Source organism: Salarias fasciatus, chromosome 13 (assembly GCF_902148845.1).
Source record: "Salarias fasciatus chromosome 13, fSalaFa1.1, whole genome shotgun sequence".
NCBI lineage: Eukaryota > Metazoa > Chordata > Actinopteri > Blenniiformes > Blenniidae > Salarias > Salarias fasciatus.
This window is the reverse complement of record NC_043757.1, coordinates 4,343,334-4,370,793: the sequence shown is the minus strand read 5'-3', so window position 1 is coordinate 4,370,793 and position 27,460 is coordinate 4,343,334. Positions and strand designations below refer to the sequence as shown.

Below are 27,460 nucleotides of genomic sequence, written 5' to 3'. Positions count from 1 at the left end.
ACAAAGCATGAAAAACAAAATAAATCTTGCGAATCATGTTCACTGTTGCTGGAATTTCAACAGGAGAAAGGATTTTCATCAGTTTTGATGCTCGTTCTGTCCTGAGATGTTGGTTCTGCAGGTTTCTTCCTTTCAAAAGGGAGTTTTTTTTCTTTCCACAGTCGCTTTTGCGTGCCCATGTGGATCTGTTGGGTTTTCTCTGTAAAAGAAAAGGTGAATTTGAAAACAGGTGGAATTATGATGCTTCATTAGTGCTACTGTGGTGCACTGAGGATAAAAATAACAACAACTACTGTATTTGCCTTGACATCGATAGAACAACAGCATGTTCCAGATTCCTCAAAACACTGGAATGAGTTTATGCTGCTAGATTTTAAAGCGACACTAAGGAACTTTTCAACCTTAATAAAACATTTTAATATCTTTTGTGATGATACATCGACTTACAACTAGTTAAATGACCCCTCTGTCACGGGCTGAGGGCGTCAGTATTGCTTTCACTTGGATTAAGCAGCTGTGAGGAAGGTGGTAGGAACCCTGCACACTAAAAAACTCCAAATGTGCGGACTGCTTTACGGCATGTAAAGGCTTTACGGCATTCAAATCAATGAAAACTGAAAGTTCCTTAGTGTCGCATGGAAAATCTCATTTACTACCTCTGAACAGAGTTTGCATTGTCAATGATTGGTTTTACTACATATGGAAAACTCCTGCAGATTGTCTCAGTGTTCAGACTTTAACACATTTTCTGTACGAGAAAATGTGAGAAAATCTCGTATTTCTGTGCAGCTTCACATATTTGCTCTGGATGGAACCCAGTCGATCGCTCCATGATGACTCCAGATAAGCCCATATGATAAAAATGCTGTTTATATTTTATCATGTTGTTAGTGTCAAAACCCTCAACGTGCATAAATTGTTTCAAATGTTGAAAGGCTTCCCTCACTTTGGTGTTGATATTAATCAGTACATCCATTATAGGGCCGTGCATGTTGCAGGTTTCATGTGGGACAACATTTCCCATCCCAACACTGATGAAACTAGTTAAATGTGCTAAAAACAAGAATAATTTGGTTGCCTTATGGTTTCGATTTTGCTTGTGAATATGTTTATGAACTTGACAGGAGTCCTCTGAAGCTTCTTGGTCTTGATGCTTCGAGGCAGTCGTGGAGATATGCTTGTATCTGTGCACACATTCAGCCTTTCCTCTAAGAAATCATTGCTTCTGTTGTCTTCTTTGTCTCCTTTGCTGGTAGCACATGACTCAATGCTGCCCTCACAGGCCATCAGTGGTATTGCTCTTTTTTTTTCACGCATCTGCAAGCTCTTATACAATCTTCCAAATTACAAATTCAGTGAATGCAGAAGATGGACAGAAGGCTCTGTCTGTTTCTACTGGAGTATACACTGTCAGGGATATTTGGGCCTTCAGTAAATCACCTGCGAAACTCATGCAAACTGAAGGTACAGGATTTTAGTTCGACTTCTGTCAGTCTCATTCATTTCCTTCCAATTTGCTCTTTTTGTGCCTTTAGCAGATCCAACTGTGGCGATAAGGATTCCACTTCCACTCGGTGGTTGTAATGTTATGGCTCATCTGTGCACGGCAGACTCCGGTTTTCCAACTGGTCGCACAAAATTGCAAGTTTTACAATCGTACTAAGTCATAAAGTGACCCAGATTGACCCAAAGGCTGAATAATAAAGGTTTTTTTGTGTGCTGGCTGTGTGCCTGATGCACGAAGAGCTCGTCCACTGACAGACAGAGGAGGTCCACCGAAACGCCGCAAGCGTGAGCAACGGCTGGGCGATAGTGACGCCGACGCAGTGCGTGCGCGAAGGAGGAGCGGGTGAAATGAGGTGAAGGGAGATGGTTAATTATTTAGAACAGCGTGAATGATGGCGAACATGAGGAGGAACAATGTGAAGATTGAGTCTGGTGGGAAAACCGCAGACCACCACTGTGGTGATTCATCACATGAAGAAAACCCAGTTAATAAATCATATTCTTCACATTCTGAGTCAATATTAGTTAACATTAACGATTCAGAGATGAGTTTTTCCTTCTTCCTCTTATATGCCGAAGCCCCACTTTTTATTTATAGATTTAGTAGTAGAAACAAAAACTGCTCATCATCTCTTCCTTTCTGTAAAGAAAACACAACCTTTCTCCACTGATGAGAGCGACATCAAACCTTGAGTCTTGTCGCCGCGACTAAAGGTCACATGCGCTGAGTGATGGAGCGCCCTGGAGCGCCACGGAAGAATGATTCGCTTTGTTTTGTCTAGATCACGAGATAAGGCTGAAACTCCAGATTTGGACTGTGTCTGGTTGGTGAAACCCCCCCCCACCATCACCTCTGTCTGCTGCTGATTTCATGTGAACTGTCATTTCTTTTTTCCTTCCAGGTTAACAGACCTGTCCGGCTCTCTCACCGACGGTCCCGTCAACTACAAGTACAAGACCAAATGCACCTGGCTGATCGAGGGATTGTGAGTGTTTTTCCTTTTTTTTTCAATCTCTCGTGCATAGTTATTAATTTTTCCCGCTTCCTGCTCTGTTTCGTTGTTCTGTTCCTGACTTGAGGGCTTCAGATAAACGGAGCTTTATTAGGGTGTAAATAGAGGGTGGGTGTCTCGAGCTGCAGCTGAACGCACGCCGTGATAACAGGATGCGGCGTTGCTGTGTTTTATCGCCCCGTCGTCCTGATTGTGACGCCCGTCCTCGGGGGTGAGGGTTCGGCTCTGGGCGAAGATGCTCATGATCTCCTTGGATGATATTGAAGGACACAGAAACACATTCACCGTGTTTCTCTCTCTCATTTGAAGCTAATGCTGTATTTCTGATACCAAATCAGAAAGTTTTGCATCCAGAAGTTGTAAAAACAACAAAACTCGATAAATGCTGTGAAGACACAGGATTTTCTTTATTATTTTTATTGCAGAAACACATTACTGAAGTTTCCATTTGTGCTACCCGGTAATTACTTCACACCGACAAAGAGCTATTGTTGTGTGTTTCTATTAAATTGTATCTCATTAATTCTAAAATGAGGTGATTTTCTTTGTGTCTTCAGAAAAGGATTCTGCAGGGACTCAGACTCTGTTTACAGGACGTTTCGAGTGAAAAACGCATTGAAAAATTCTGCATTTTCAAAGTGAACGAGGCTTTTTGTGTATATTTGTACCTTCGGGAACGTTCGGGGAGAATAAAGAGCGACACACAACCACATGCATCTTCATGTTCACACTCAAGCTGGACGTGAACCAAAGAATGTTGACCAACATACGAGGACGGCAGTAAAGTATCAAGATCTTTCAAATCCAAGCTGTTCTGGTTTAGAATAACTTACATCAGGGTCAAACATAAGGTCTGGGGGCCAAGTCAGACCAATGTTCTTTCAAGTAGTGGACACAATACAATACTGAGACCCAAGCTGAGATATCGATAGTAAACTGGCATTCTGCTCAAAGCCATTCTGTCAGGGTGCGTTTGCAGAAACAAGCAGAACGAGGCGGCTGCAGGAGAAGATTGAGGGACATTTCATTGTATTTTGCACCAGAAAGTTTAATTCAAACAGCTTCATGTTGAGATTGGAGTCCTTTTTTTTTTTTTTTTTTTTTTTTTTAAATATCGACATTTTGATATTTCCACAACTCTGTGAAACCAAGAAAAACTTTCTGGTTTAAATTGAAAGGTTTTTATGGCTGTGAAGATGAAGTGATGCTGCATGCGGATCCCTGAACTACAATGTGTTCCACACTCCTGACTCAGACAGGAACTTTTTCTCGGCGTCTTTAATATTTTACTTTAACACCTGAGACAGAAAGTAGACGACTGCTGCTTCCAGGAGACTGGCATTGACAAAAGGACAGACTTCAAGAAAGAGCCAGCCGCAGCAGAAATTCTCACCGAGTCCCTCAAGAATCAATTTATGATCCCAACCGTGGGCTTTATAACGAGCAGAGACGCCTTCGAACAGGAAGAACCCCGTGAAGCCTGCAGGTAATGTGTCTTCCTGCGTTGTGTCTCCGTCTCCCGTCTCCCAGTCCGAACGCCGTGCTCAGGCTGCGCTTCAACCACTTCGCCACCGAGTGCAGCTGGGACCACATGTACGTCTTCGACGGAGACTCCATTTACGCCCCGCTGATCGCCGTCTTCAGGTGAGCCGCTGTGTGTGAGTATGTGCGTGCGTGCGTGCGTGCGTGTGTGTGTGTGTGTGTGTGAGGGAGGAAATATGGAAATGACACGGGTAGCCTTTGGCGCTGCTTCAAAAGCGCCAATAAATTTGCACTTGTGCAGTAAAACGACTCCACGCTCAGCCAAACAATGGAGCCCGTAATTACTCTCCCACCACAACACGGCGATAAGGGAGAGAAAATATCGCAATTACGCACATTATCCCCCCGAATCCCACTTCTATTTTTCTATTTTTCCCCGCGCTCAAAGCAGATTCCACAGGCACGTGGGCGGCGGCTCTTTCAGCTACTACAAATTCATTAAAAAAACAGTAATGCCAACAACAATTCAGCAGCCTCACACTCCTAATCCGCCGCGTTACATCCCGCCGAGAGCCGAGCTGCCGCCGTGGAGGGGCCAATTTGGACCGTCCCAAGAAAAAAAATACATATCTGCTGTTTGGTTATGCAAAGCTGAGACTTGTGGAGCATCATTACCTCCTGGAAGGACGGGAAAACACACACACACACACACACACACACACACTTTACATGAAAAAGGTGTCGCTCGAAGGCGCCTCGGCCTCATCGAGTGTGAGAGTTCATTTGCAGTGTGTGAGAAGTGACAGAAATCAAACAGGAAGCTGCAAACCTCCACAGATAGAAATCACAAAATCACATCATTTGGAGTATGAGCGGCACTATCTGCAGATCAGAGTTTCTCATTTTTGATGTAAAAACAGTAAAAAGTTTTGGGGTTGAAGCAGTAAAACGGGCTTCATGTGTGTCGTCCCCCGTCTCTCAGCGGCCTGGTGGTCCCGGAGTCCAGGGGCAACGAGACCGTCCCCGAGGTGGTGACCAACTCTGGATACGCTCTGCTGCACTTCTTCAGCGACGCCGCCTACAACCTGACCGGCTTCGACATCGCATACTCGTACGTTAACATCGTTTTCTCTCTTTGTCACACATGAAAATATAACAGCTGATTGTCAGATTCAACCTGTTGAGCTCAGTTGAACCAATTTTTTTCTCCAGAATTTGAGTCAAACTAGTGACTCTGAAAATCATTTCAACACAAATCTGACTAAGAACAACCGGTGTACATTAATTTAGAGTTCTAATATTGAATGTTTTCAATATTTTCAGCTCTCCTTCAGATATTTCTTCTGCTGTCAAATGTCAGAACTGGACAGTTTTGACCTGAATATGTTTGAGTTCAACATGTTTGCACTAACAGTGACTGAATCAAGAAGCCCATAAAGAACATATCAGCTGACCGTTTTCTTTGTTTTAAAAGGTGAAAACCCTGTTTTCTCTTTTTTTTTTTTTTCTTTGTGCCTATTTTATGAATTAAAACTCGGACTTTTTTATATTTCAAGATAAATATTATGTTTTCAGTCATCATTTCAAGCGAATTTTCAGGATTAATGATACTTTACCAGACAAAAATAAACGCAATCGGGACATTTTACAAGGTTAACATACAGGTTTTGGTTGTTCAACCAGGTTACAAACAAGTTTTTATTGTTTCATGATGAGGCAAATATGTAACTCAATAAAACTTTGTAGCCTTTTTTTTGATAGCAGTTTTAGCCTTCAACCAATTTAGTCGTGAGTGTTTTTGCAAATAAAACAATTATGCAAATGAAATGAAAAAAGATAATATTGGGATGAAAACTGTTTCTCAGATAATTTTCTGAAATCTTCAGAAAGCAAATACCGAAGCAGTAAAGCGCCACGTGCTGCAGACTCCTGATTGAACCATTCATGATCCGTTTTAACGTCGGCTCTGCACGTGGCTGTAAAGTTCTAATGGAGGACGCCGCTCTGCGTTCGCTCGCTCAGGAAAACACTGAACACAAGAAGAACTTCCTGTTTCCAGCTCCAAATATCTGAAAAGCTCCAAATCATTCAGTTCATCCTGAGACAACCGGAGCAAGTGAACAGCTCCTGGAGTGCAGCCGACATGATGAACGTCTGAAAATATTTAAAAATCAGACGCGTTCGTCTTCGCTCTAAAGCTTCGCCTCTTTTTTTTCCCCCCACAAATATTCTGCAGACAGAAATGAATCTGATGTCTCAGCACAACCAGGACTCATTTAATTGGGGCCACGGAGCCACAATGAGGGCGAGGAGCGCCGTGCTGTCAGTGTGTCACCACCTCTCGACGCACACACACACAAAGAGGGAATGAGGGAGATGGAGGTTGTCATGGCGACCCTTGTCACAGAGTAGCATCCCGGCTTTTTGTGCTAACAGAGAAATGATGTTCTGCCTCTCGTCCTCCATTCCTCCCCCCCCAGTTTTTTCATCTAATTTATCTCATTTCTCAGAAAAGCACCATCTAATCTTCAGAGGAGCCACGAAACACGGGATTAAAACACTCTAAAACATGCAATCACATTCAGTCGCCTCCATCTTCTTCTTTGTGTGTTTTTCCTTTATCTCTTGTAAAATGCTGCCTGCTTTCCTTCATCTCCCTCCTTCTGCTCCTCCTCGCTGCATCTCCTTCAATCGGATTTGGACACTTTTATCTAGAGCTGCTTACGTTTTAAAATGCATTGATATCAAACAAACGGGTGTCCAGTGCTTCAGTCCAGATGTTTTTGGAGATTTACAGGCTTTTATGCGCAGCAGTTTCAGAAGCTTCACACGACATGATCAGCCAGGTAATAATTCACTAAGAGGCAGAGATCAGCGCTCCAGAACACAGATGTTCGTTTAGACAGACGACCCAGTTCGCTCAGAAAGTTGCCTTTTCTCTTGTTTCAGCCGAGATGGTGTCGGAGCATTTTTGAAAAGTTTCACTTTCCCTGTTTCCATGTAGACAGAGTGTAAACATTTTTCAAAATGTTCATGGAGTTGGATTGTTTTCAAAAAGTTGCATTTCCCCCGTTTCCACTTCGAATGAGTGGGAACGTTTTCGAAAAGCAGTTTTCAAAAATACCGGTATGTGGTTTTACGGTTGTGGAACAAATTACAAATACTCTAATTACTGTTGTAGCTTCAGGTTCTTTTTAAGTTTTTTTTTTAAGGCATGTAATTTAATCATACTTCTGTACAAAACTGTCAGCATGAAGTCTCTTGAGTAAGAACACAATTTGAGTCAATATTCAAGTTTTTTCGATGGGCAGACCCGAAGCCCCCCAAAAATATTGATCCCCCCCCCCCAAAAAAAAAAAAAAAAAAAAAAAATCAGCATTTATTTACAAAAGAACTTCAGTTCAAACAGTGAATTGCCTGTTCATAAATTGAAAACCGGCCCACAAAGCTTCCAGTCCTGGTCGCCAAGCAAATGATAAAAACTAAAAGCTAAAAGCTGAATCTAAAATTTCACAATGATTTTATTGTCACCGTGCTCAGTGTGAGCATGGTGAATGTTTACATGAGATTTTCCTGAAGGTTTTGACCTTATTTTGCTCCAGTCTCCCTGATGTGATGGTCCCATGTCGGCGGATTCTCATTACCGGCTCGTTTTGCATTCACCCCGCCGTCCTCCTTGACTTTCCCTCCCCCCAGGATCAACTCCTGCCCCAACAACTGCTCGGGTCACGGCCGCTGCAGCACGGCCAACTCCGCCGCCGGCCGCGTCTACTGCGAGTGCGACAAGTACTGGAAGGGCGACGCCTGCGACATCCCGTACTGCCGGGACAACTGTGGCAGCCCGGACCACGGCTACTGCGACCTGACCGGGGAGAAGCTCTGCGTCTGCAACGACAGCTGGCAAGGTGAGAGCGCAGGACAACGGCCGCTCTGCAGGCCTGGCGCGCTTCCAGGCCTCAGCAGCAGTAACAGAGGAATAACAGAACTGATATGTCGTCGTGTGTGTGAATGAATGTGTGTGTGCGTGTGTGTGAATGGATGGATGAGCCAACAGTCACAGAAGTGGTGCCATTTTAAAGTGTTTGTTCTGGATTTGTTGCTGACCTCTACACTGATTTATTGTAGAACTTGAGTTTTTCTATTGGGTCATTGATGCAGTTTTATAAGCTCATCAAGATTTAAGAGACTGTTATAAAGAACTTTATATTTTTTCGTATGTGATTGTATTGCAAGTTTGTTGTTTGTTTTCATAATTGAATGTGTAAAACAGTGTCACAGAAACTGATAGATTTCAAAGATTTCAATTTCCTTCTTAAAATCTCATTTATCGTGAAGATCAAAAACATGTTTTGAAAATGTTGTGACGTTTCAAAAAATATAGGTTTTTCACTTTTCTTTTCTTACCATGAGCCATTTTTCTCAGGTAAAATCAAAGTATATACAGATTTATTTGAAACTTTTAATGTTAGGTTTTGAAAAATTACTTTAAAAACGGTTTCCTTTGAATTAAAGTGACATTGTTCTATTTTCTGCCTTTAAAAAGTTTGATTACAATGTGCAATGCAATTTCTTTACAAACTTGAAGTTAAAACAAATTTATGAGACAAAATGAAGTTCTCATAGTGTCACAGTGGTATGATTTTTATTCCCTGTTGGCTTCTTGGGTTGTCTGAGCTCTTGTTAGCAGCCTCTTGTGTGGCTCTTACGTGATAAAACCCATCAATTTTAGCACAAATGAGCAAAAAATGTAAATGAATTTTCCTTTTAAAGTCTTGCTCCTGCAGCGTTTTGTGGAATCAGTGTTTCTCTCTCCTGGAGCAGCTTTATTAGACTTCATGAACAGAAGATAGTCATTATTTAGTGTTTTATAATGTCTTCATGATCCCATTAAGCACTGATTTTGCATATGAATGTCTCCAGATCTATAAAACTGGCATACATTCATTAGAATATGGTTTTTAAAAGCAGTATTTCATCATATAGGCAGTGAAACTTCGCCCTGAAGTACTTCTGAAAAATTTAAACCAGACCATGATGGTTCAGATGTTAAAAAATTAAAGTTTGAAATACTTTTTCTGATCTTTCCATCTCTGTATGTGAGCTCTTGATATTATGACGTGATCACACAAACAAGGTCACAGAGTTTTATGTTGAACCTCTGCAGATTTCCCATGATGCCCGTCGTCAGGAGCCCCATGCTGCTGTTGTGATTCATAGTTAAGGGGAAAGAAACGTCTTTTATCACCACTGTGGCCTCATTCAATGTCGGTTTGTGTCGTCAAACATTTGATGTGACACTTTGGGAAATATCACAGTGTCTTTTTGTTTTTTTCAAGTTTTAATTCAGTTTTCTCCTCATGCAGACACATCAGAGAGCTCAAATATTCCAGCGATCTGATGTCTCACTGGAAGTAACTTTATTTATTTACCCCTTTTTTTAATAGGAAAAGTGAATACTTATTAATTTATTATTCTTTTTAATTGGGTTCCTTTTGAAGAAAGTCTTTGTTACTTAAACTAATATCCTGAAATCTGTCAAATCAACAACCACGACAAACAATACACGTCACAAAGTCTTTGTCATAGATGGTAAAGCACTGACTCCTAGTGGACAAGCCATGTAAATACAAGTAAAACAGTTCTCAAAAATATTTTAGTCTATAAACAAAACAAAAAAAAAACATTGACAAATCTTTATGTTTTCGGATTTTATATATTTTTATTTCTCATGTGTTTAATTTCATTTTATTTGTTAAATACTATATATATTTACATTTAATTATCTATTTTTTACTTTAATTTTGTTTTTCTAAATATGTGCAGAAATCTCTGTATGAGACAAATTAACATTAAAACAACAAATAGAAACAGAATGATTAAGTGTGCTGTCGTGTTGGGCCTCGACCAAATAATTAATTTCTCGATCTGATAATGTGTTTATTATTAATTGTTTGATTTCTAAAATACCAGAAAATAATTAAAATATGCAAATGATTTCAGGTTATCTCGGGCTGCAGAAGCAGCCTGAAATGTTCAGCTCATTCCCATCACACAGGATCGGAAGGGGAACTCAAAAATCACATGAGTGGAGCTGCATTGAGATAAATTAAACTATGACCACAAAATCAACAGAACGCTTCAGGATTATTTAGTCAATCCATGAAATAGTGTGTGTCAGAAAATACTCTAAATTACTTAAATTATATATTGAAGTGAGGGACCAAACAGGCTGATGGGCTGTTGTGAACCTGGATGTGGTTTGGATGAGTAGAACAATGAAATGCTGTTTAAGTGTTTCGCTTTAACGTCATCAAGAATGATTACGCCAGAAAAACTGCTGCCAAAGTGGAGATTTGTAAAACCTCTCCAAAAAGTGTTTGTTTGCATGTCGATGGGGAGATTCAGCCTGAAGTAGCCCAGTGGTGGTGATTATGGTAAACTGCTCCACTTCCACCCGAACCTCACTTCTGACAAACTTTCTCCATCTATAATGAGATCCACATCAGTTCCATTCATACAAAAGGTGTGTGTGTCCTCGGTTCCATTTACTCTGCAAGTGTTGATGCTCAGATCAGATTTACTGCCTAACTCTAATTTACGCCTGCCTAAGAAGTCGTGGGACCTCCTCAGCTGGACCACTGTGCCAGATTTTCCTCCTGTCCGACGGCCTCCATGCTTTTTTTTGTATAAGCGAACCTCTGATGCCCCGGTGGACTCAAAAGGCCTGTTTGGCCCAGATGGGGCAACACGGCCGAGATGGCGTGAGGAGAAGATAAAGCAGGGGGATGCACTCCAGCTGTGTTTTCCCAGGAAGATGCCATCAGGGAGGGAAGACGGGCTCCGCCAGACGCCAGGTTCTTCCCTCCCACATGAAGTTCTGGTCCACATGTTGGAGGCCATAGAGACCTGTGAAGAGGAGGAAACTCAGACCTGCAGAGAGCTCAGTGGAGCCCTCTCAAGCACACACCTGTGCAGTCGCACAGCGGGCCTCAAGGGGGAGCTATTGCTTCTCCTGTGAGGAATCGGACCAACGCACCTGCTGTCAGAAGCAGTCCTTCTGCCTCTGTCCAGCATCCACAAGCCCGAATGGCGAGCATGTAGGGCCTGTTCCAGCAGTCACATTGGCCCATATCCGAAACAGATCTGATTTATTTCCTCATATAAATGATTCTGGGATCTGATTTCAACATTTATAGAATACAAGCGTCTTTTCTCTTCTTATTACTTCAATATTTTCTGCAATAATCTGCAAACAGAAACTCATCTGTCCTCAAAATAATGTTCCTCCAGTCATAATCTGACAATATTTAATATGTTGTGTGTGTGTGTGTGTGTGTGTGTATTCATTTCTATGCACTACTACTGAGGATGAGAAATCTAAACTCAAGTCTTAATTTTAATCCAGAAAGGAACTTTGACTTTATTTGTTCCTGTAATCACCTGTTATCAATATTATATTGTCATGTTCTTACTTTTCTTTTTTAAATTCATTTTACATTATTTTGATGTGTAAATCTTATAATCCAAAAGCGAAAGTTCTTCTAAACAGACCAATGTGGTGTAAATCTTCCAAATTCTATCTTAAGGTTTTATATTTTAAGAGTAAAAAGCAGCTGTTTGGTGTAAATAAAGTCAGATTTTGTAAGAGATAAAGTCCTCACAGGTGGAAACTGCTGTAGTTTTTGTGTTATCTTCATTCACATCATTCATTCAACACTGTATTTTGGGTTTTTGATAAAGTGTGTTTGAGTTTCAAAGTCAGGAAATTCCTCGATGCTTCAGGAATATTAAAAGCGTTGCTGTTCCCCGCTGTGCCTCAGGTCCGGACTGCTCGCTCTCCGTCCCCTCCACCGAGGCCTTCTGGGTGCTGCCCAGCATCAAACCCTCCACCCAGTCTCTGGGCCGCGCGTCCCACCGAGCCCTGGTGCATTCTGGGCTCATGTGGGTGGTGGGGGGCTTCTCCTTCAACTACTCAAACTACCACATGGTTCTGAAGTAAGCACCCGACTCCGCCCGCATCCCAGCGCCTGGGCAGCGCCTTTTCCTCCACCAGCGCTCAACGCTTTGATTCTTTCTTCCAGCTACAACCTGGACAGCGGCACGTGGGACGTGGTGCCCTCCAGCAGCGGACCGCTCTACAGATACGGACACTCTCTGGCTCTCTACCAGGTCAGGAACACAACACACGTCAAAAGTTAAAGTCAGCTCCAGAAACTGTGAGCCAGGACCTGCTGAAGGTCCATGGAGCCACAGGAACGTGTCCACAGTGGGATTCAAACCAGAAAACTTAACTCCCCCCACATATCACTGAAACGCTGGCCATTCGTCTGAGCTGGCCATGTTTGGACTGTTAATTTGCTTCATGTTAATTAATTAACCTCTGCCTGTTTTCAGGAATCCAAACAAACAAGTTTGTGATAAAACTGTCGACTTTGCATAAACAATTAACGGGGAGAATAATCCCGGAATGGACTCTGAAAGGACGCGTCAGCGGTGGAAACGTGCTCCTGAGCCATCATTCAACAAACCCGTAAAGAAATAAAAGCAGCAGCTCCCCATAGATCAATCACGCCACAGCGCGGAGCAGCTAACGACGCGTCCCGGTCCAAATACCGGAACGGAGCGGCCGCCGGTCTTTGTGCGGAAGGAGTCATTTAATAGTGAAGGTCGGCGGCAGAATGAAGACGGATGTCTGTTTCTGCCGTGGTGGAGGTGAAGTTTGATCTGGAGGAGGTCAGAGTGTCTGGAGATGATTTGTAGCCTGCAGCTTGTTTCTGATCCACGCAGCTTCCACTTCAGACTCTCTCTGTGACACTTGACCTCTGCACCTGGTGCTTCGGGTCTCGATAGAGATGGCCGTGCACAGAGATATCCATCCATCTTCTGCCTCACTTTATCCAGTTCATGGCAGACGTCAGACTCTTTGTACAAACAGTATTTTTTCTAGTCTGTGTCTTCATTATTTCATTTTCGAATTTATGCTGGAATTATCGGGATCAGTAGAGAGAAATGTGTATTTGAAAGAGGCTTTCACTCAGTGAATCTCTGCTTAAAAATGGCACTGAAATAAAACATGTTGACGTCCATCTCAATGGAAACATCAGATTTCAGTTTGAGATGCACAATGCATGGAGGATTAAAAACACATGCGCAATGAAGTAAGTGAAGGAAATATGCTTTAAACAGTGGTTCGCATATGGCTGCTGCACCACGGACCAGTTTTAAAGCAACATAGTTTTTCCATAGACTGGCAGGAAAGCGTACCAATGGCTTAATGATAAAGTGAAAAAAAAAAAAGAAAAAGAAAAAAAAAAGAAGTGAAGAGTTTTTCAAAATAAAACTCAATGTGAAAACATGGAAATTTAAATCTACACTGCACAAATAATACTGTTTATTCTGTGGTTGTGGTCTGGTACCAAATGATCCATGGACCAGTTGTGGTTCGCTTCCCGGTGGTTGGGGACACCCGAGTGAAATAACTATATATAGATTATATATATATATATATATATATATATATATATATTAAAAAAAACAAACAAACAAAAACATGCAAATGATGCTCAGAAATATTTAAAAAAGAAGTTGGAAAAGGTAAAAGAAAAAAATACACATGCAGACATTTACAAAAACAGATATTTTTGATGAGAGGAATCAGCAGTTAATGATGAACTAAATGACATTCTGTGAAAAGCAAAGTACTGATTTCACTCAGTTAGAAAATATAATAGAACAATAAGATTATATAATTGCAATAAATATATTGAAAATTATAAATGGAAATCGAGACTCATTATAAATGGATTTCATAGATTTGACACATCAGTATGTAAAGTGTTTGACAGGTTTTTTTTAATAATACTGATAATTAGCGATAATCCACTGTAATATATGAGCCGCTACATTTCAGCGATTCTCTGTCTTCTGCTCCTTTGTTCCTCTTCTCTCCTCCGTCCTGCAGGACGACATATTCATGTTTGGCGGGAAGCTGGAAGCCGCCGCGGCCGCCAACATCACGGACGAGCTGTGGGTGTTCAACATCCCCCGGCGCACCTGGTCGCTGCGGAGCCCGGCCCCGCCGCCCCCCTACAGCCTGGAGGGCCACACGGCCCACGTGGTGGAGCTGGCCGACGGCGAGCCGGCCATGCTGGTCTTCTTCGGCTACTCGCCCGTCTACAGCTACGTCAACAAGGTCCAGGAGTACAGCATCAGTGAGTGCCGCCGCCATCGATCTCTCCGCTTCCGTGGTTATTGTTGAATTGCTTTTTATTGACGGGAGTCCGACACGGGGGACTCTCGGGGCCGCTGACATTTTCCACAGGGCGCGTTCCATCTTATCTGCGCTCGGGGTCTTTCGCTTGTCGAAGCCATTAGATGGTAATTGGTGTTTTTGAAGCAACCGATTTGTATTATTGCCTTGAGAAAAGGAGTGGGAAGACGTGAAATTCTGTTTTGTTATTACTTTTATAGGTACTGAAACGTTGAAATACAGTCAGTTTGGATTTGGGAGCAGGTGCAGCACTCGATGCTGAACTCGCTGCAGCTTGTTTGACACACAAGGCAGTGAATTAATCTCATTTAATACATGCATCTAACCATGTCATTAAACCAGCGCTGAACAAGCTTGTACACATACATTCATATGGACAGATAATAAAGATGCATTGCAATGACGGGTGACTCCCAACTGAAAAGTTCTCCTTTTTCCTCTTGAAAACGTCTGAACGGAGCTTTAGTTCGAGGATTTTCAGGACATTTGAGCTTCTGTCTTTGCCTCATTGATAGCTTTAGTATTGTCCCTCACTGTTGCAGTAAACTCCTGTTTAATACTGAATTAATCAGTCTTCCAGAGAGCTACATGACATTTGTATTTATGTAACTTTTCAGGGCATGAGGTTAATTTTTTAATGGAAACAGACTTAATTTTTATAGATCAGTCACATTATACAGAGTCATGAAAAATATCTGTCTCCCACTTCTACAGGTGGATTAAACTACTGATCTCAGGAGTGGAAGATGAGCAGCTCTGCACTCTGACTCTCATTTACACACTTCTACCCCTCAGTGTAACTTTCAGCACCTTGTTTTTCAGACTGACCGCTCAGAGGAGCTGGAATTGATTACAGAGCTGAGAAGAACCAGCAGATGGCGGCGTTGCAGTGCTAATAACAGACCATTGACTCAGAATGACAATACACACACACACACACACACACACACACACACACACACACACACACACACACACACACGCACACACACACACACACACAAAATGCACAATTACTCAGCCGGTAATACTTCTTTCTAACCTCAACTTAATCCAGACCAGATCATCACCGTTATCTGGAGCCATTATGGCCCATTTTACCGTGACTTCCATTCATTTCCTGCAGAATTCCCCGAAACTCAACCATAATCCCGTCCATATCCCACAGTTTAACCCTGAAATATGTCGTCGCTGAGAAATGTGCTAATTTTTCATATTCAGGTTTGATATCCAACAGAAAGAAAAGATGTGCACATCTACACAAACTGCACACCGTGAGAGTGGTCATTAAGACGAGGTGGCACCGGGCCGGAGCGTCTGGGAGAAGACAATGATTAATGAATCCGCTGCCTCCCCTTCACTCTCCTCCCTGTCATCCTCCTCCTCCTCCTCCTCTCTTTCTCCCACTCACTCCCTTTCCCCTCGTTTTCTTCTTCTTCTTTCATCTGCCGGCCTCACTCTCTGACCCCCTCTGTCATCCCTCCCCCATGCACGCCTCACCTTTCCCTTCCCTCATCTGTCCATCACTCTCTTCCCCCTCCCCTCCCTCGTTTCCTCCCCCGGTGGTGTCGCAACGCAAGTCTGCATCATTAGTCTTCAGAGGCAGCGGCTGAGCATCAGAGCAACCTGGAAACGAACACAGACGAGTGGCGAGCGACTTTAAAAGGGATTTAATGACCGCTCGGAGAGGCGGGTTCACCGGAATGAGCTGCCAGAGACCAGATAACACTTGACCTTCTCTTCCTATCCGCTCATCGTTTTCTATCACTTTCTCCTCTTCTTTCTTGCTCTTTTTAAATGCACCCCCCCCCCAGTTCTGCTGCTCACTTAATTATTCTGCCTTTAACAGGTCAATTCTGCTCTATAAGCAGCGTTTTTACGACTGGAGCTATAGAGTGACACCGCTGCCTCTTGTTTCAGTTATTTTCTTCCACGTTTCCCTCCCCTCCGCTCTCGCTCGGCTCGGCGTCGCACTGTTCCACATGACGGCGTGTTTTCTCAGCCTTGTTTGAAGTTCTTCCTCCTTCAAAGCCTCTGTTGATCTTCTTGTGTCTCTTCGTTATCGGGGACTCCTCGGATGACGCAATCCTCTTTCTAATCACATTTTCTCTGCACCTGAACGAATGCGTTTGCCTCCTAATAAAGGGGCGCTTTTATATTCGATAAACTCTCATTTTCTTTGGCCCGTCTTGCTGTTGGCACGCTCTCCGTGTCCCTCGTCTTATTTTCTCTCCCTCGCTCTGTCTCACCTCCACAATGAAAAGGGCTTTGCTCTCTGGCAGGAAAACAAAAAGCCTACCAGAGCGCCAAAAGCGTCCCCAGCGTTTCAGGTTCTGATCCGCCGCAGGATTCAGACGCCGGTCCGCTCTGTCTGTGTCTCAGGGTCCAACTCGTGGCAGGTGTTGTCCCCCGGAGGCGCCGTGGTCCAGGGCGGCTACGGCCACAGCAGCGTCTACGACCAGGCCAGCGGCTGCGTGTTCGTCCACGGAGGGTACAAGGCGCTCAACAACAACAAATACGGCCTGGTGGATCACTTGTACCGCTACCACGTGCACACGAAGACCTGGTGAGAGCCGGACGCCGCACCATGCACTTCTCCAAATCCAGCTCTGACATCAGTGACCATGTTAACCAAAAAACAAGATTTTATTCCTCTTTCACCAAATTAAAACAGAGACATTGAGTGATTTATTTTTTAATCATGCTTCATCATTTTAGCAGAAACTGTCCAACTCTGCATTGTAACTCAGGTTCAAGCTGTTTCATTTTTCCCCAAGTTTGCTTTTGTTAGCCTTGAAGAAGATGATGCCGTTTCTTCCTCTGAAAGAGCAACGTGAAAAATCACTTCAGTATCAGACTGAAACTTCCAGGGTTCTGCAGTCAAACTGCTTGATAGAAAAATTGACGCAGGTCTTTGCAAAGATTAGTAGTGAGTCTCGTAGTAGATTTTTTTTGAAAAATGTAGTTCAGTAACGTAAAGCATGTTTTAGTTGTGCAGCTTAATGTTTGACCTGTTCGCTCACAGTGTGAATATTTAATATTTGGGCTTATTTTTAAGTGTGACGTGACGTTCCCAAAATGTTTGGTCTAGAATTGTTGAAATGATTCCACAAAAGCTGAAATCTACTTTTTTTTTTTTTTTTTTTTTTTTTGAGAGGGGGTGGTGTCTGTCTTTTTTCCCAAATTTATTTTTGTTATATATTTAACAATTTCATGACATTATTTTATTATTTAATACTTTTTATTCAATCAATCAATCAATTTATTTTTGTGTAGCCCAGTATCACAACAACAGTTGCCTCAGAGGGCTTCAAGATGTTACATTGGTCGGTAAAAGTAAAAACAGTGAATAAGCATAATGGTAATATGTCAATATTTACAGTAATTGTCATTGTGCTTTTTATTTTCACTTTTTCAAATGTGTATTTCAGTTTTTTTAAAAGCACTCCTTTTTTTTCAATCATTTAATATTATTAATTATTTTTTCCTTTATATTGATCGAGTGGTTGGTGGGTGTGAACTTAATGGTTGGTTAATTGCTTGATTGTTGGTTGATTAGTTTGGTGATTGGTTGGTTTGTTGGATAACTGGTTGGTTTGCTGGTTGATTTATTGTTTGAATGGTTGGTTTATTGATTGGTTAGTTTATTGTTTAACTGTTGATTTACTAATTGACTGATTGGCTTGTTATTTTCGTGCTTGGTTAATTGGTCGATTGTTGGTAGAATGGTTGGTTAATTCATCATTTGATTGCTTTGTTGGATAATTGGTCACCAGTTTGCAAACCAATTGATAATTGGTCAAGTTGGTTATTTCATTATATATTTTAGATTGATTTTTTTTTGATTGTGTGATTAGTTAATTGGTTTATTGTTGGTAGACTGTTCGGTTGGTTTGTAGATTGGTTTGTTTGTGATTTGATTGCTTGACTGGTTGATTGATGTATCGGTTAAGTGAACGTTTTGTCTGTAAATGGCTGTCCGTCTCCTCAGCGTCATTCAAAGCTGCCAAAAAGATAATTACATTGGTGTCTATGGTGACCATCCCCAGCCTGCATCATTGTGTGAATCCCGTCATTCACGGTCTGAGAAGCTTATCTTGTCAGAGGTTACTCTGAGGTATCGCTCTTCCCATCATGCACCAGGTTCACAGTTCCAGCACGGGCACCTGTGACCCAACACACCAGCAATAAGAAAAGCTGAGTAAAGTTGTGAAACTAAAGGAGAGTTTTGGTTGATTAAAGGGAAGTTGAACCTGATCGCCTCCTCCGAGCTGCAGGCGTTGTCATTTTCATTAATTTTCCACTCTTCTTCTCCACCTCACAGGGGGTCATTTCTTTCATTTTAACCCACACTTCATTTGTCTGTCAGCTGAAGTTATGAGTCACTCTTTACATTTAACTTTTCTCATTAAATCATTTAAATTATGACTTCCACCCATTTGCCTCTGACAGACTTAAAGTCTTTTTTTTTTTTTTTTTTTTTTTTTTTTTTTAGCTTTTTCGTGCTTATCAGAAAGGCTTGTATTAATTCAGCCATGAGCATTCACTTTCATGCAATTCATATGTTTTTATTGAAGCTGTATATTCATGGATAAGCATTGACCTCGCTGTACCTGCTTGTGTGAGATTGTTGGCTGCATGGTGACCTCTAGTGGCAGCAGTGTGATTATGTCAGTGAGCTACACCTGCAGTCAATAATAAGCTGTTTTAGCAGCCCTCGCACTATGAAGTGCGAAAGAAATATTAAGAATTATTAGTACATCTAACTCGACTTCACATTACCCCGGAACCTGTATAACAGCATGGCCGTGGCAAACATAGACCTCACGTTGACAGTTGAGAGACGTCTGCCAGGTCTACATTGTGTATATCTATGGTCATGTCTATGTGCTGCCATCTTGTGGAAAGTTGTTGGTGAAGCTGCACTGCATGAAAGTCTGTGAAGGTCAGAGGTTCTCCTAATGTACGCTACGAGGCTGCGCGTGCGTCTAGCACTTCATGAATGGTTCCATCGGTCTGTGTAGATCGGTGGAAAGCTAGATGTTGGGGGAGGTCTTAAATATTCATATAGATTAGTCAAATATGCACGAATGAAGAGAAACACCGACTTAACTGAAAGTTTTCATGAGGTTATAGCACACGAACTAGCTCATAAAAGTAATTTTTCATGATAGGGGTCCTTTAATATGAGATTGTTCTGTTATTATCGCCATCATGTCACCGCTCTGTACACTCATATCCCAAAGACGGAGGATGATGAGGCCAGTCGGACCTGACAGGAGGTTTGACCTCAGATGACCTCGGGCTCTTCCCTTCACTGACCACACACGTGCGCTCTCAGCAGTGCACGCACCGCCTGCTGTCTCGCTCCTGGCTCTCACTTTCCGCCTGGAATTTGTGGTTGGAGTCAGGTGTCAGTGGAGCTCCTGGACGTTTGGGAATTCCCAGGCCGGACGATTCCAGGCGCTTCCCAGTAACTCTATCAGACTCCTCTGTCAGCAGAGCGCTCCTGAGAAATGGACCGTGGCATTATAAAGTCCCGTACATGACGTGTGTGTATACATGTTAGTGGCTTCCAGCTGGTCCGGCCTCGGGACGTCTCTGAAGCTCGTTAAACACTCACTCAGGTTTTATTTAGACTTGCTGCCAATAGACACAACATGCAATGTTACTCAGACAGTGTATGGTATTCTTTTATGTTAATTAATATATATATATATATAATAGGGGTGTAACGGTACACAAAAGCCACGGTACGGTACGTACCTCGGTGTAAGGGTCACGGTTCGGTACGTTTTTCGGTACAGTGGGGAAAAAGTAAAAAAAGCTCACAAATGCACCAGAACATTTTTCCCAACCTTTCCCATGCGACACATTATTGGCCCAGTTTACATGGTGTTTTTTTCAATCCGATTGTAAACAATAGTATTAAATGCGAGTGTATTCATGTACAGCATACAAAGCATCCACGATGAATCCTTGTTTACAAGGACCCTGTGACATGCGCACAAAGTCTCACGAGGAACTTGCAGGTCTTCCTCTCTGCAGCAGCAGTCCTCAGCGCCAAGCAGAGAGTTTTTATCTGCTGATATCTGCTCAAATAATGTCCCAAAATCTCCATGATATGCTGCTGAAGGAGCGGCTGCTCCCCTGACCGCAGCACCGCCGTGCGGAGCAGCACATCTCGGTGTGAGCTCTGCGCCGCATGCCGATGTTTCGAATTAACTGGTGCCCGTGTTAACTTGTGACCAATAATGACTGAAATATCTAGTCGTTCTGGCGAACGTCGGTTATCGACAGTTACAGTCAGTGTATACGTTTAAAGTCTTTTGTGAGTCTTACTTTAACAACTGATGTAATCAGCATGTGTTTACACAGACCTCCGCTGTCATTCGTTAACACGGGAACCATTTAATCCATAACACCAGCCGGCGATTGCTTGTATTCTGCTATGGAGCTCTTTATACAACTCCCTGCTGCGCGATTTGGTTCCATCTCGCCTCTCCAATGTTTTTTATGTCGGGGTTTTGTATTAAAAAAGTGTTTTTCCACCACCGTGGCGTTCTCTGCTGGTTTTTTGACTGTGCTGCTTCCTGTTTACTGGCACGTCACACGTCACTCCGTATGAGGGAACGCACGCGGAACAAATACTCTCCCGTTTAATCCGCTCCGCCACACGCTGCAGCGCTCATTCCGCTTGTACTTTCTTCTTTGTTTGTTCATGTTTGGACCTGCTTGTTCTACTTCTTCTGCTTCTGTGATAATGGTGGTTGCCGGCAGCTTTTAGGCTCATTACCGCCATCTAAGGTTGGAATTTTTTTTTTTTTTTGCTCACTGGTGTATTCGTCGTGTGATTGTGTGTGCCGAACCGTGACCCCCGTACCGTGACGGTACGGGACGAATACAAATACCGTTACACTCCTAATATATAAAGATATTTTACAACATTTTTAATTCCGAAATTGTACAGAATCCTGTTTTGTTTTGAAACTTTTGTTTAACCTTCCTGTGAGCTGATGAAATTCCAGCAGTGCCACAGCCTTTTGAGATAAATCTGACAGTTTCCTGTAGCCCAGCACACATAGACAGTCCAGCCCTGTGTGTTGGTCTGACATAAGAAGAGTGAAGTTATAGTGCAAGAATAACCTTTGCATTTAAACTCAAAGGTTTTCTTTGTTGTGGCGCAGACTATACATGATGAAAATGTCTGTATTTTGTCTGTACAGAAACCCCCCCCCCCCCCCACTGTGAAAGAAAATGGCTACACAATCAACATAAACCCAACTTTAATTAAAAGATTCTGAGGCACCTTGTAGTGAAATGTCTGAGAAACTTCTCCTGTAGCTTGTAGCATTATGCATGTTTTCATAAACTCACCCTGACAGCACGGCTTTGAGACTAGTTTGATAACAGTCACTCTCTTTCATGGAAGCATCGCTGATACGTCAGCTCGAGTCTGTGCAGTGTCTGCTACTCGCAGGAAATGTCTTCAAAATCTGTATTTTCTTTACATTTTTTTTGATTTGTCTGGTTGTTTCCTGGGCCACATTGAAGCCTCTTGCGGGCCGATTTTGGCCCCCGCGCCTTATGTTTCTTTAAACTGTTATTCCAGTATTACCAAAAAACAACTAACAGTGATTTAACAACAATTTTTTTAATTTTTCTCTATAATTTCCTCATTTTTTGAGACAAGTGAGCTCGTACAAGGGATGTAATTTAATGTCCCTTGACGAATCGGATGAGGACTGATCTCAGGGAGAGTAGTAAATGAGACGGCAGTTTTCACCATTTCAGTTACTTGATTCTCTGTTGCATCTTGTAAGTATTTGAGGATTTTGTTATAATTACACTTTATTCATTAATAAAAGTTAAGTTGTTGACCTGAGATCGTCAAAAAGTTTCGTAACAGTGAAAATGTTGAGAACTCTGATGACTTGTCTCGATCTTAATGAGGTGAAATGTTGGTGATATTGCCTCTCTTAAGATTCAGACCAAACTTGATGGATTCTTAATAAATGTCAGCTTCCAAACTAAATGCGCTCTTCTGGTTTCAATCGATGCATTTCAATTACCCAGACACTTTTTTTTTTAATATGAAATAAAGAACTGAAAACTGAAAAGCACATAAATCTCCGGAGAAGAGGTATAACTTTGTGGAGGTATATAAGATAAAAAAAAAAATGAAAAAGTGACCATCAATCAGCTCTGCATAGACAGATTTGGTGTGTGTGTTTTTTGAGTGCAGGGTGGGTCACTGGTTCTTTCTTTAGACCTGTGAGACGGTGGAAACTCAGACCGACTGCTGTAAATGAAGAGGACACTACAGTTGCTCTCCACTATGTGACCTTTGACCCCCGCGGGAGATCTGTCTCACACACACACAGCAGACTGAGACCTCCTGCCACGTCTGTGTCGTGTGTGTGTGTGTGTTCATATGTGCTGCTCTCGTGGAGGAACAGCCGGTATGAAGGGCGGCCGCCACAGGCCGGGTCACACACCCAGACACCATCAGTAACGGCATGCCGTCACGCACACACCGACCCCAGCGCCTGACAAATTAACACTCTTCCTAATAGCTCTCCGCTCTCAGGGCTGACCCGCCTCGCGTCTCCACCTGTCTGTGCGCAGGCTGATCCTCAGGGAGAGCGGCGTGGCGCGCTACCTCCACTCGGCGGCGCTGCTCAGCGGCGCCATGCTGGTGTTCGGCGGCAACACGCACAACGACACGTCGCTCAGCAACGGGGCCAAGTGCTTCTCCGCCGACTTCTTGGCGTACGACATCGGTAAGGATGAGTCAGAAATCAAGATTTCATTGTAGATAAAGATGAATGCACAGCTACTGGTGTTTATCCATGAAGGCGCTTCAGGTTATATTTTGCCATCATATCACATTACATTGCCATTATATATAATTGCTACCATTATATACTAAAGTATATATGTAGATTACTATTATGTCACATTATAGGCATAAATATCATAGTTATATACCATTGCAATATAATTGAAATCTGTTTTATTTGCCCTTTATCTTTCATGTTTCTTTTATATACTGTCATAAACCAAGATATTACCAGATTACACCATTACCTTACATACATGCCATTTAATTATCGTCATACCACCATTTTGTCATAAAAACATCTTATATACCATCGAATACACTAACCCATCATTATTATACAACAGGACAGTCATCATTTGTTGGCTGAATATCTTATTACATGAACAACATTCACCATCGCATTGACAGTATGTAGCATTATCTTATCTTATGGCATCATTTACTGTCATATACCTATATTTTACCATAATTTTCCATAGACATGACTTTGCTGGTAGAATGAGTTGAATTCCAGTCTGAGGGTTGGTGGTTTGATTCCCCATCTCACCCTCTGCACGCGTTGAGCTGTCCTGTCAACACACTGTCACCGGTGGCGTCTCAGATGAGACTCACACAGAGTAATCCTCCGTGTTTTTACCACCGATGCAGCAGCAGTTTGGCAAATAATGCACATAACTGAACAGGAGTGGGAAGCCTACTCCGCCAGATCCAAGCCAAGAGGCAGCAGAAAACATTCATTCTTTCCTCGCAGCGAGGATGCAAGCGCTGCGGTATGTACGTAGGTGGAGAGCGCGGATGATGAAGGATCCCATTACAGGCTACCCAGTTGCATCATAGAGCAGATGGCATGAGGATGTTTGCACCCCTTGACAGGGACAGAGAAATAGAAGGAAGTAAGAGAGCTCTGGGAGAGGAAGAGAGAGGGATTACACCAACTCTTCACAGGAGGGAAACAACAGGGTGGAAGAAGATTAACCGACGGGAGGAGGAGAGAAAAACATGGATGCAAATTCACGAAGTAGAGCTGGACCGGAAGAAAAGTATGACTGAAAGAGGCATTCATGACCGCTTTAAGAGAATCTAGTCTCACTGTAGCTCATAATACCAAAACTGCCCCCTTTAGGAGGAAGAAATTACAACTTTTAAACAGCCCAAGATGTAAAACAGCCTCACGAGGCTTTTCGTGACGTGTTTCCATTCAGCATTGACGTCAGAAGACAACTGAGAGCAGTTTACACGTTAACTCAGCTGTTTCATCTGTTGAAGAAAACCATGATGTGATTTAAAAGCGCCAAACAAATGAGGACTGGGATCAATCTGAAACTTGACTGACAACACCAGCCTTGGAAAGTTCCGATCCTACTTAGTTAGGTTCCGGAAGTGATCCTGCTGTGGCTTAAAGTAACAGTGTCTGCTGTGGTGTTGTGCATTTTTAGCTTTTACAACTAAATCTCGGGTGCTAATGTTGCCACATGTTTGTGAAAATAAAATCTGATGAATCCTAAAAGTTGACTGCCTTCAATCAAATAGTTAGTGATACTAATTCTTTACCTGTGGTGATAAACTCACAGAGAGAGGTCGTATCGTAGTGACATGACTGGAAAAATACCAATGAGACCTTCACTAATGTAAAATATGTAACTTAACATGATTTAAGGTGGATATCCATCAATCCATATTCGACTTGAAACTACTCTGCTTTACAACACTATGCTGTACCACAGGGGCCGCAAAGAGAGAGTAAAAGGTTTTATTTTGAAAGTGTACATTTAAATTTGGATAAGTCTGCTGTGTCATTCTATACCAGGCTCGATATCCAGCCACGTGGGCTGGATGCTCACCAGCTGATGATTTGCAAAAGGCAGAACAACAAGATTAATCCAAATGAAAACTAACTTAAAAGGCATTTAAGTAATCGAGCACATAAAAGATATAGGATACGATACAAACTCAAAATAATGACAAATAGTAGGAATGGACACAGCCAATACATTTGACAGAAAGAGTAAAACATAAAAGTACAGCGCGTTTGTAGTTATAAAAGAAATAATGCATGAATTCATCTCCTGGGCTGAATAATCTTTCTGGGCACATACACCACCTTTCCACCAAATGCCATTAAAATCAAACCAACACTTTTTTTTTTTTTCCTCTGCTCACAAACCAAACCAAAAAGCTCACACTCACAGTGGAGGTAATAAGGGAGGAAAGGGCGAGCGGAAAACACTCAGCGCTTCAGAGAAATAAAGAGAAAATGAAGGAGGGATTAAGGGAGAGAGAAAGAAGCACTGCGGAGTGAGGAGGAGAATTACCTAAAGACAATAAAGGTGTGCTCGGATGAAGCAGATAATAAGCCTGTGAATAAAAAGGCCAAATCAGAGGTGATAAACAACGAAGCCTTTGTTTATGAAGCGGCGCCGGTCTTTATGAAGTTGGAAATGGAGTTCGTTTGGATGTTTGTTTGGGTTTTTTTTTTTCCACTTCATGAACAGTTGCAGTAAACGTGTGAATTTACACGTCCCTCAACTCTACGCAAACACACACCCCTGTCTGTATAAATATCATAATTTATTCATGACTGCGCACATCTGCCCCAACTTTTATTGTGCGCTAGCCAGTGCTCGCTTACTGCAGAGACAGCAGACAGTGAAAAAGCAACTTTTTGAAAACGGTAACATCAATGGCGGCTTCCAGAGCGTCAAGACTCCTGGGACTTGGTAGTGTAACTGTGGAGAATCACCAGCAGTAACTATCAATCTTTATCGTCTATCCAAACTACTGTCTGTTCACCCGCCATTATTAATATTTAAAGCATGTTGGTCTCTGAACACGCTGGGTTTAATTACAAAAACAAGCAGCAGCGCCCTCTAGTGGCCCAAAATTGATGGCAGTGGATTGGGGTGAATTTTATACCGCCCATCGCTGCCTGGTTTATAAACACACAGTATTTAAGTTAACTTTCAGAATATTATTTGAAATTGAACGATGAAGTGCCCCACCTATGAAATTCACCTCCAGTCGACACTGAGTTATTAAAACATATGTCTCAGTTGCAACACACCTGATTGCAATCAGGGCTCGTTACTGGAAGGTTTTACAAGCATGATGAAGAAATCAACATCACACTGAGGCGTGCTGAAGCAGGGACAGATCTGAAACATGCAGGACTGGACCAGGACTGAGTGTTTTAGCAGCACTCTGTTCTCACATACAGACACCAAGATGGCATGTGATGGTATGTACCGATTTATTTTAACGTATCAGTCGCTTGAGTAGTCAAACAACAGGAACCAAAAAATGCAACTTGCAGTCTGAAAAGTACAATCCATTATATCTGTGATGATAAATTTGCAGTTCTATCAGGAAATGTGCTTTAACAAGTGTTGGAAATCATTCCAGACCCAGCACAGCATATTTCTTCACAAAGTCCTTGTGGAAAAACTCCGCCGTCCGCCTCGTCTCTGCAGGTGATAATTAATTAGTTCCACCTGTGGAAGTCACTTCTCGCCGTCTCTTGTTTCGTCTTCATTTGCTGCTCTGCTCTTTGCTGCCTCCAAGATTGCTGTAAGCAGTGTGTGTGTGTGTGTGTGTGTGTGTGTGTGTGTGTGTGTGTGTGTGTGTGTGTGTGTGTGTGTTGGGGGGGTTTCGAAACTCTAATTTGTTTTTGTTTTGCTGCGCTAACCTTGGAGGGGCGACATGACGCTATTAGCTTCTCCTGCTCTTCGGCTGCCACACATTAGATTCAGGTCGACATGGAAGGCACTTTTCATTTGGATTTAATTCTCCGTCCCCCCCCCCCCCCCCCCCCCCCCCTCCCCCCCCAGCTCCCCCTCCCTCCTCGTCTCCCTCCCTTCAACCCTGCCACCCTCACACTTCTAATTAGATTTTGGGGAGAAAATGAACTCTGATTAAAAACGCGGTCCTCTCCAGCTCTGCACACCACAGGCGCACACCCACGCACTGACACACACACACACACACACACACACACACACACACACACACACACACACACACCCTGAGCAGGCTGGGAGCCGGTTTGCAGGGTGTTGGAAGGCCCGATGTGTCGCAGAAGCAGACAGAGGCTGCTGCTGAAGAATCCCCCTCCTCTTCCTCCCCCTCCTTCTTCATCAAGTCCTCCATTAGTGCAGATGAGATCAAACTGTCAATCAGCCCGCTGTGCCCGCCCGCCCGCCTCGATGTTGACTCATGATCTCTCTCTCTGTCCCACCATGCATTATTAACACAGATTTTCTCATATCCTGAGAGGAAATTAAAATCTGTGCTGGTGTGTATGTGTGTGTGTGTGTGTGTGTGTGTGTGTGTATGTGTGTGTTTCGTCTG

General features: G+C 42.7%; 1 protein-coding gene across 1 annotated transcript in view; it reads left to right on the top strand.

Moving 5' to 3' along the window:
- The window catches only part of atrnl1a (attractin-like 1a), a 251,087-nt gene that overhangs the window by 24,656 nt on the left and 198,971 nt on the right, over positions 1-27,460 (top strand). The window contains 9 exon segments of the mRNA XM_030106400.1: positions 2,409-2,492; positions 4,050-4,163; positions 4,984-5,112; positions 7,698-7,906; positions 11,822-11,996; positions 12,083-12,170; positions 13,963-14,212; positions 16,654-16,837; positions 22,900-23,054. Of these exon segments, the coding sequence (XP_029962260.1) occupies positions 2,409-2,492; positions 4,050-4,163; positions 4,984-5,112; positions 7,698-7,906; positions 11,822-11,996; positions 12,083-12,170; positions 13,963-14,212; positions 16,654-16,837; positions 22,900-23,054 (1,388 nt within the window).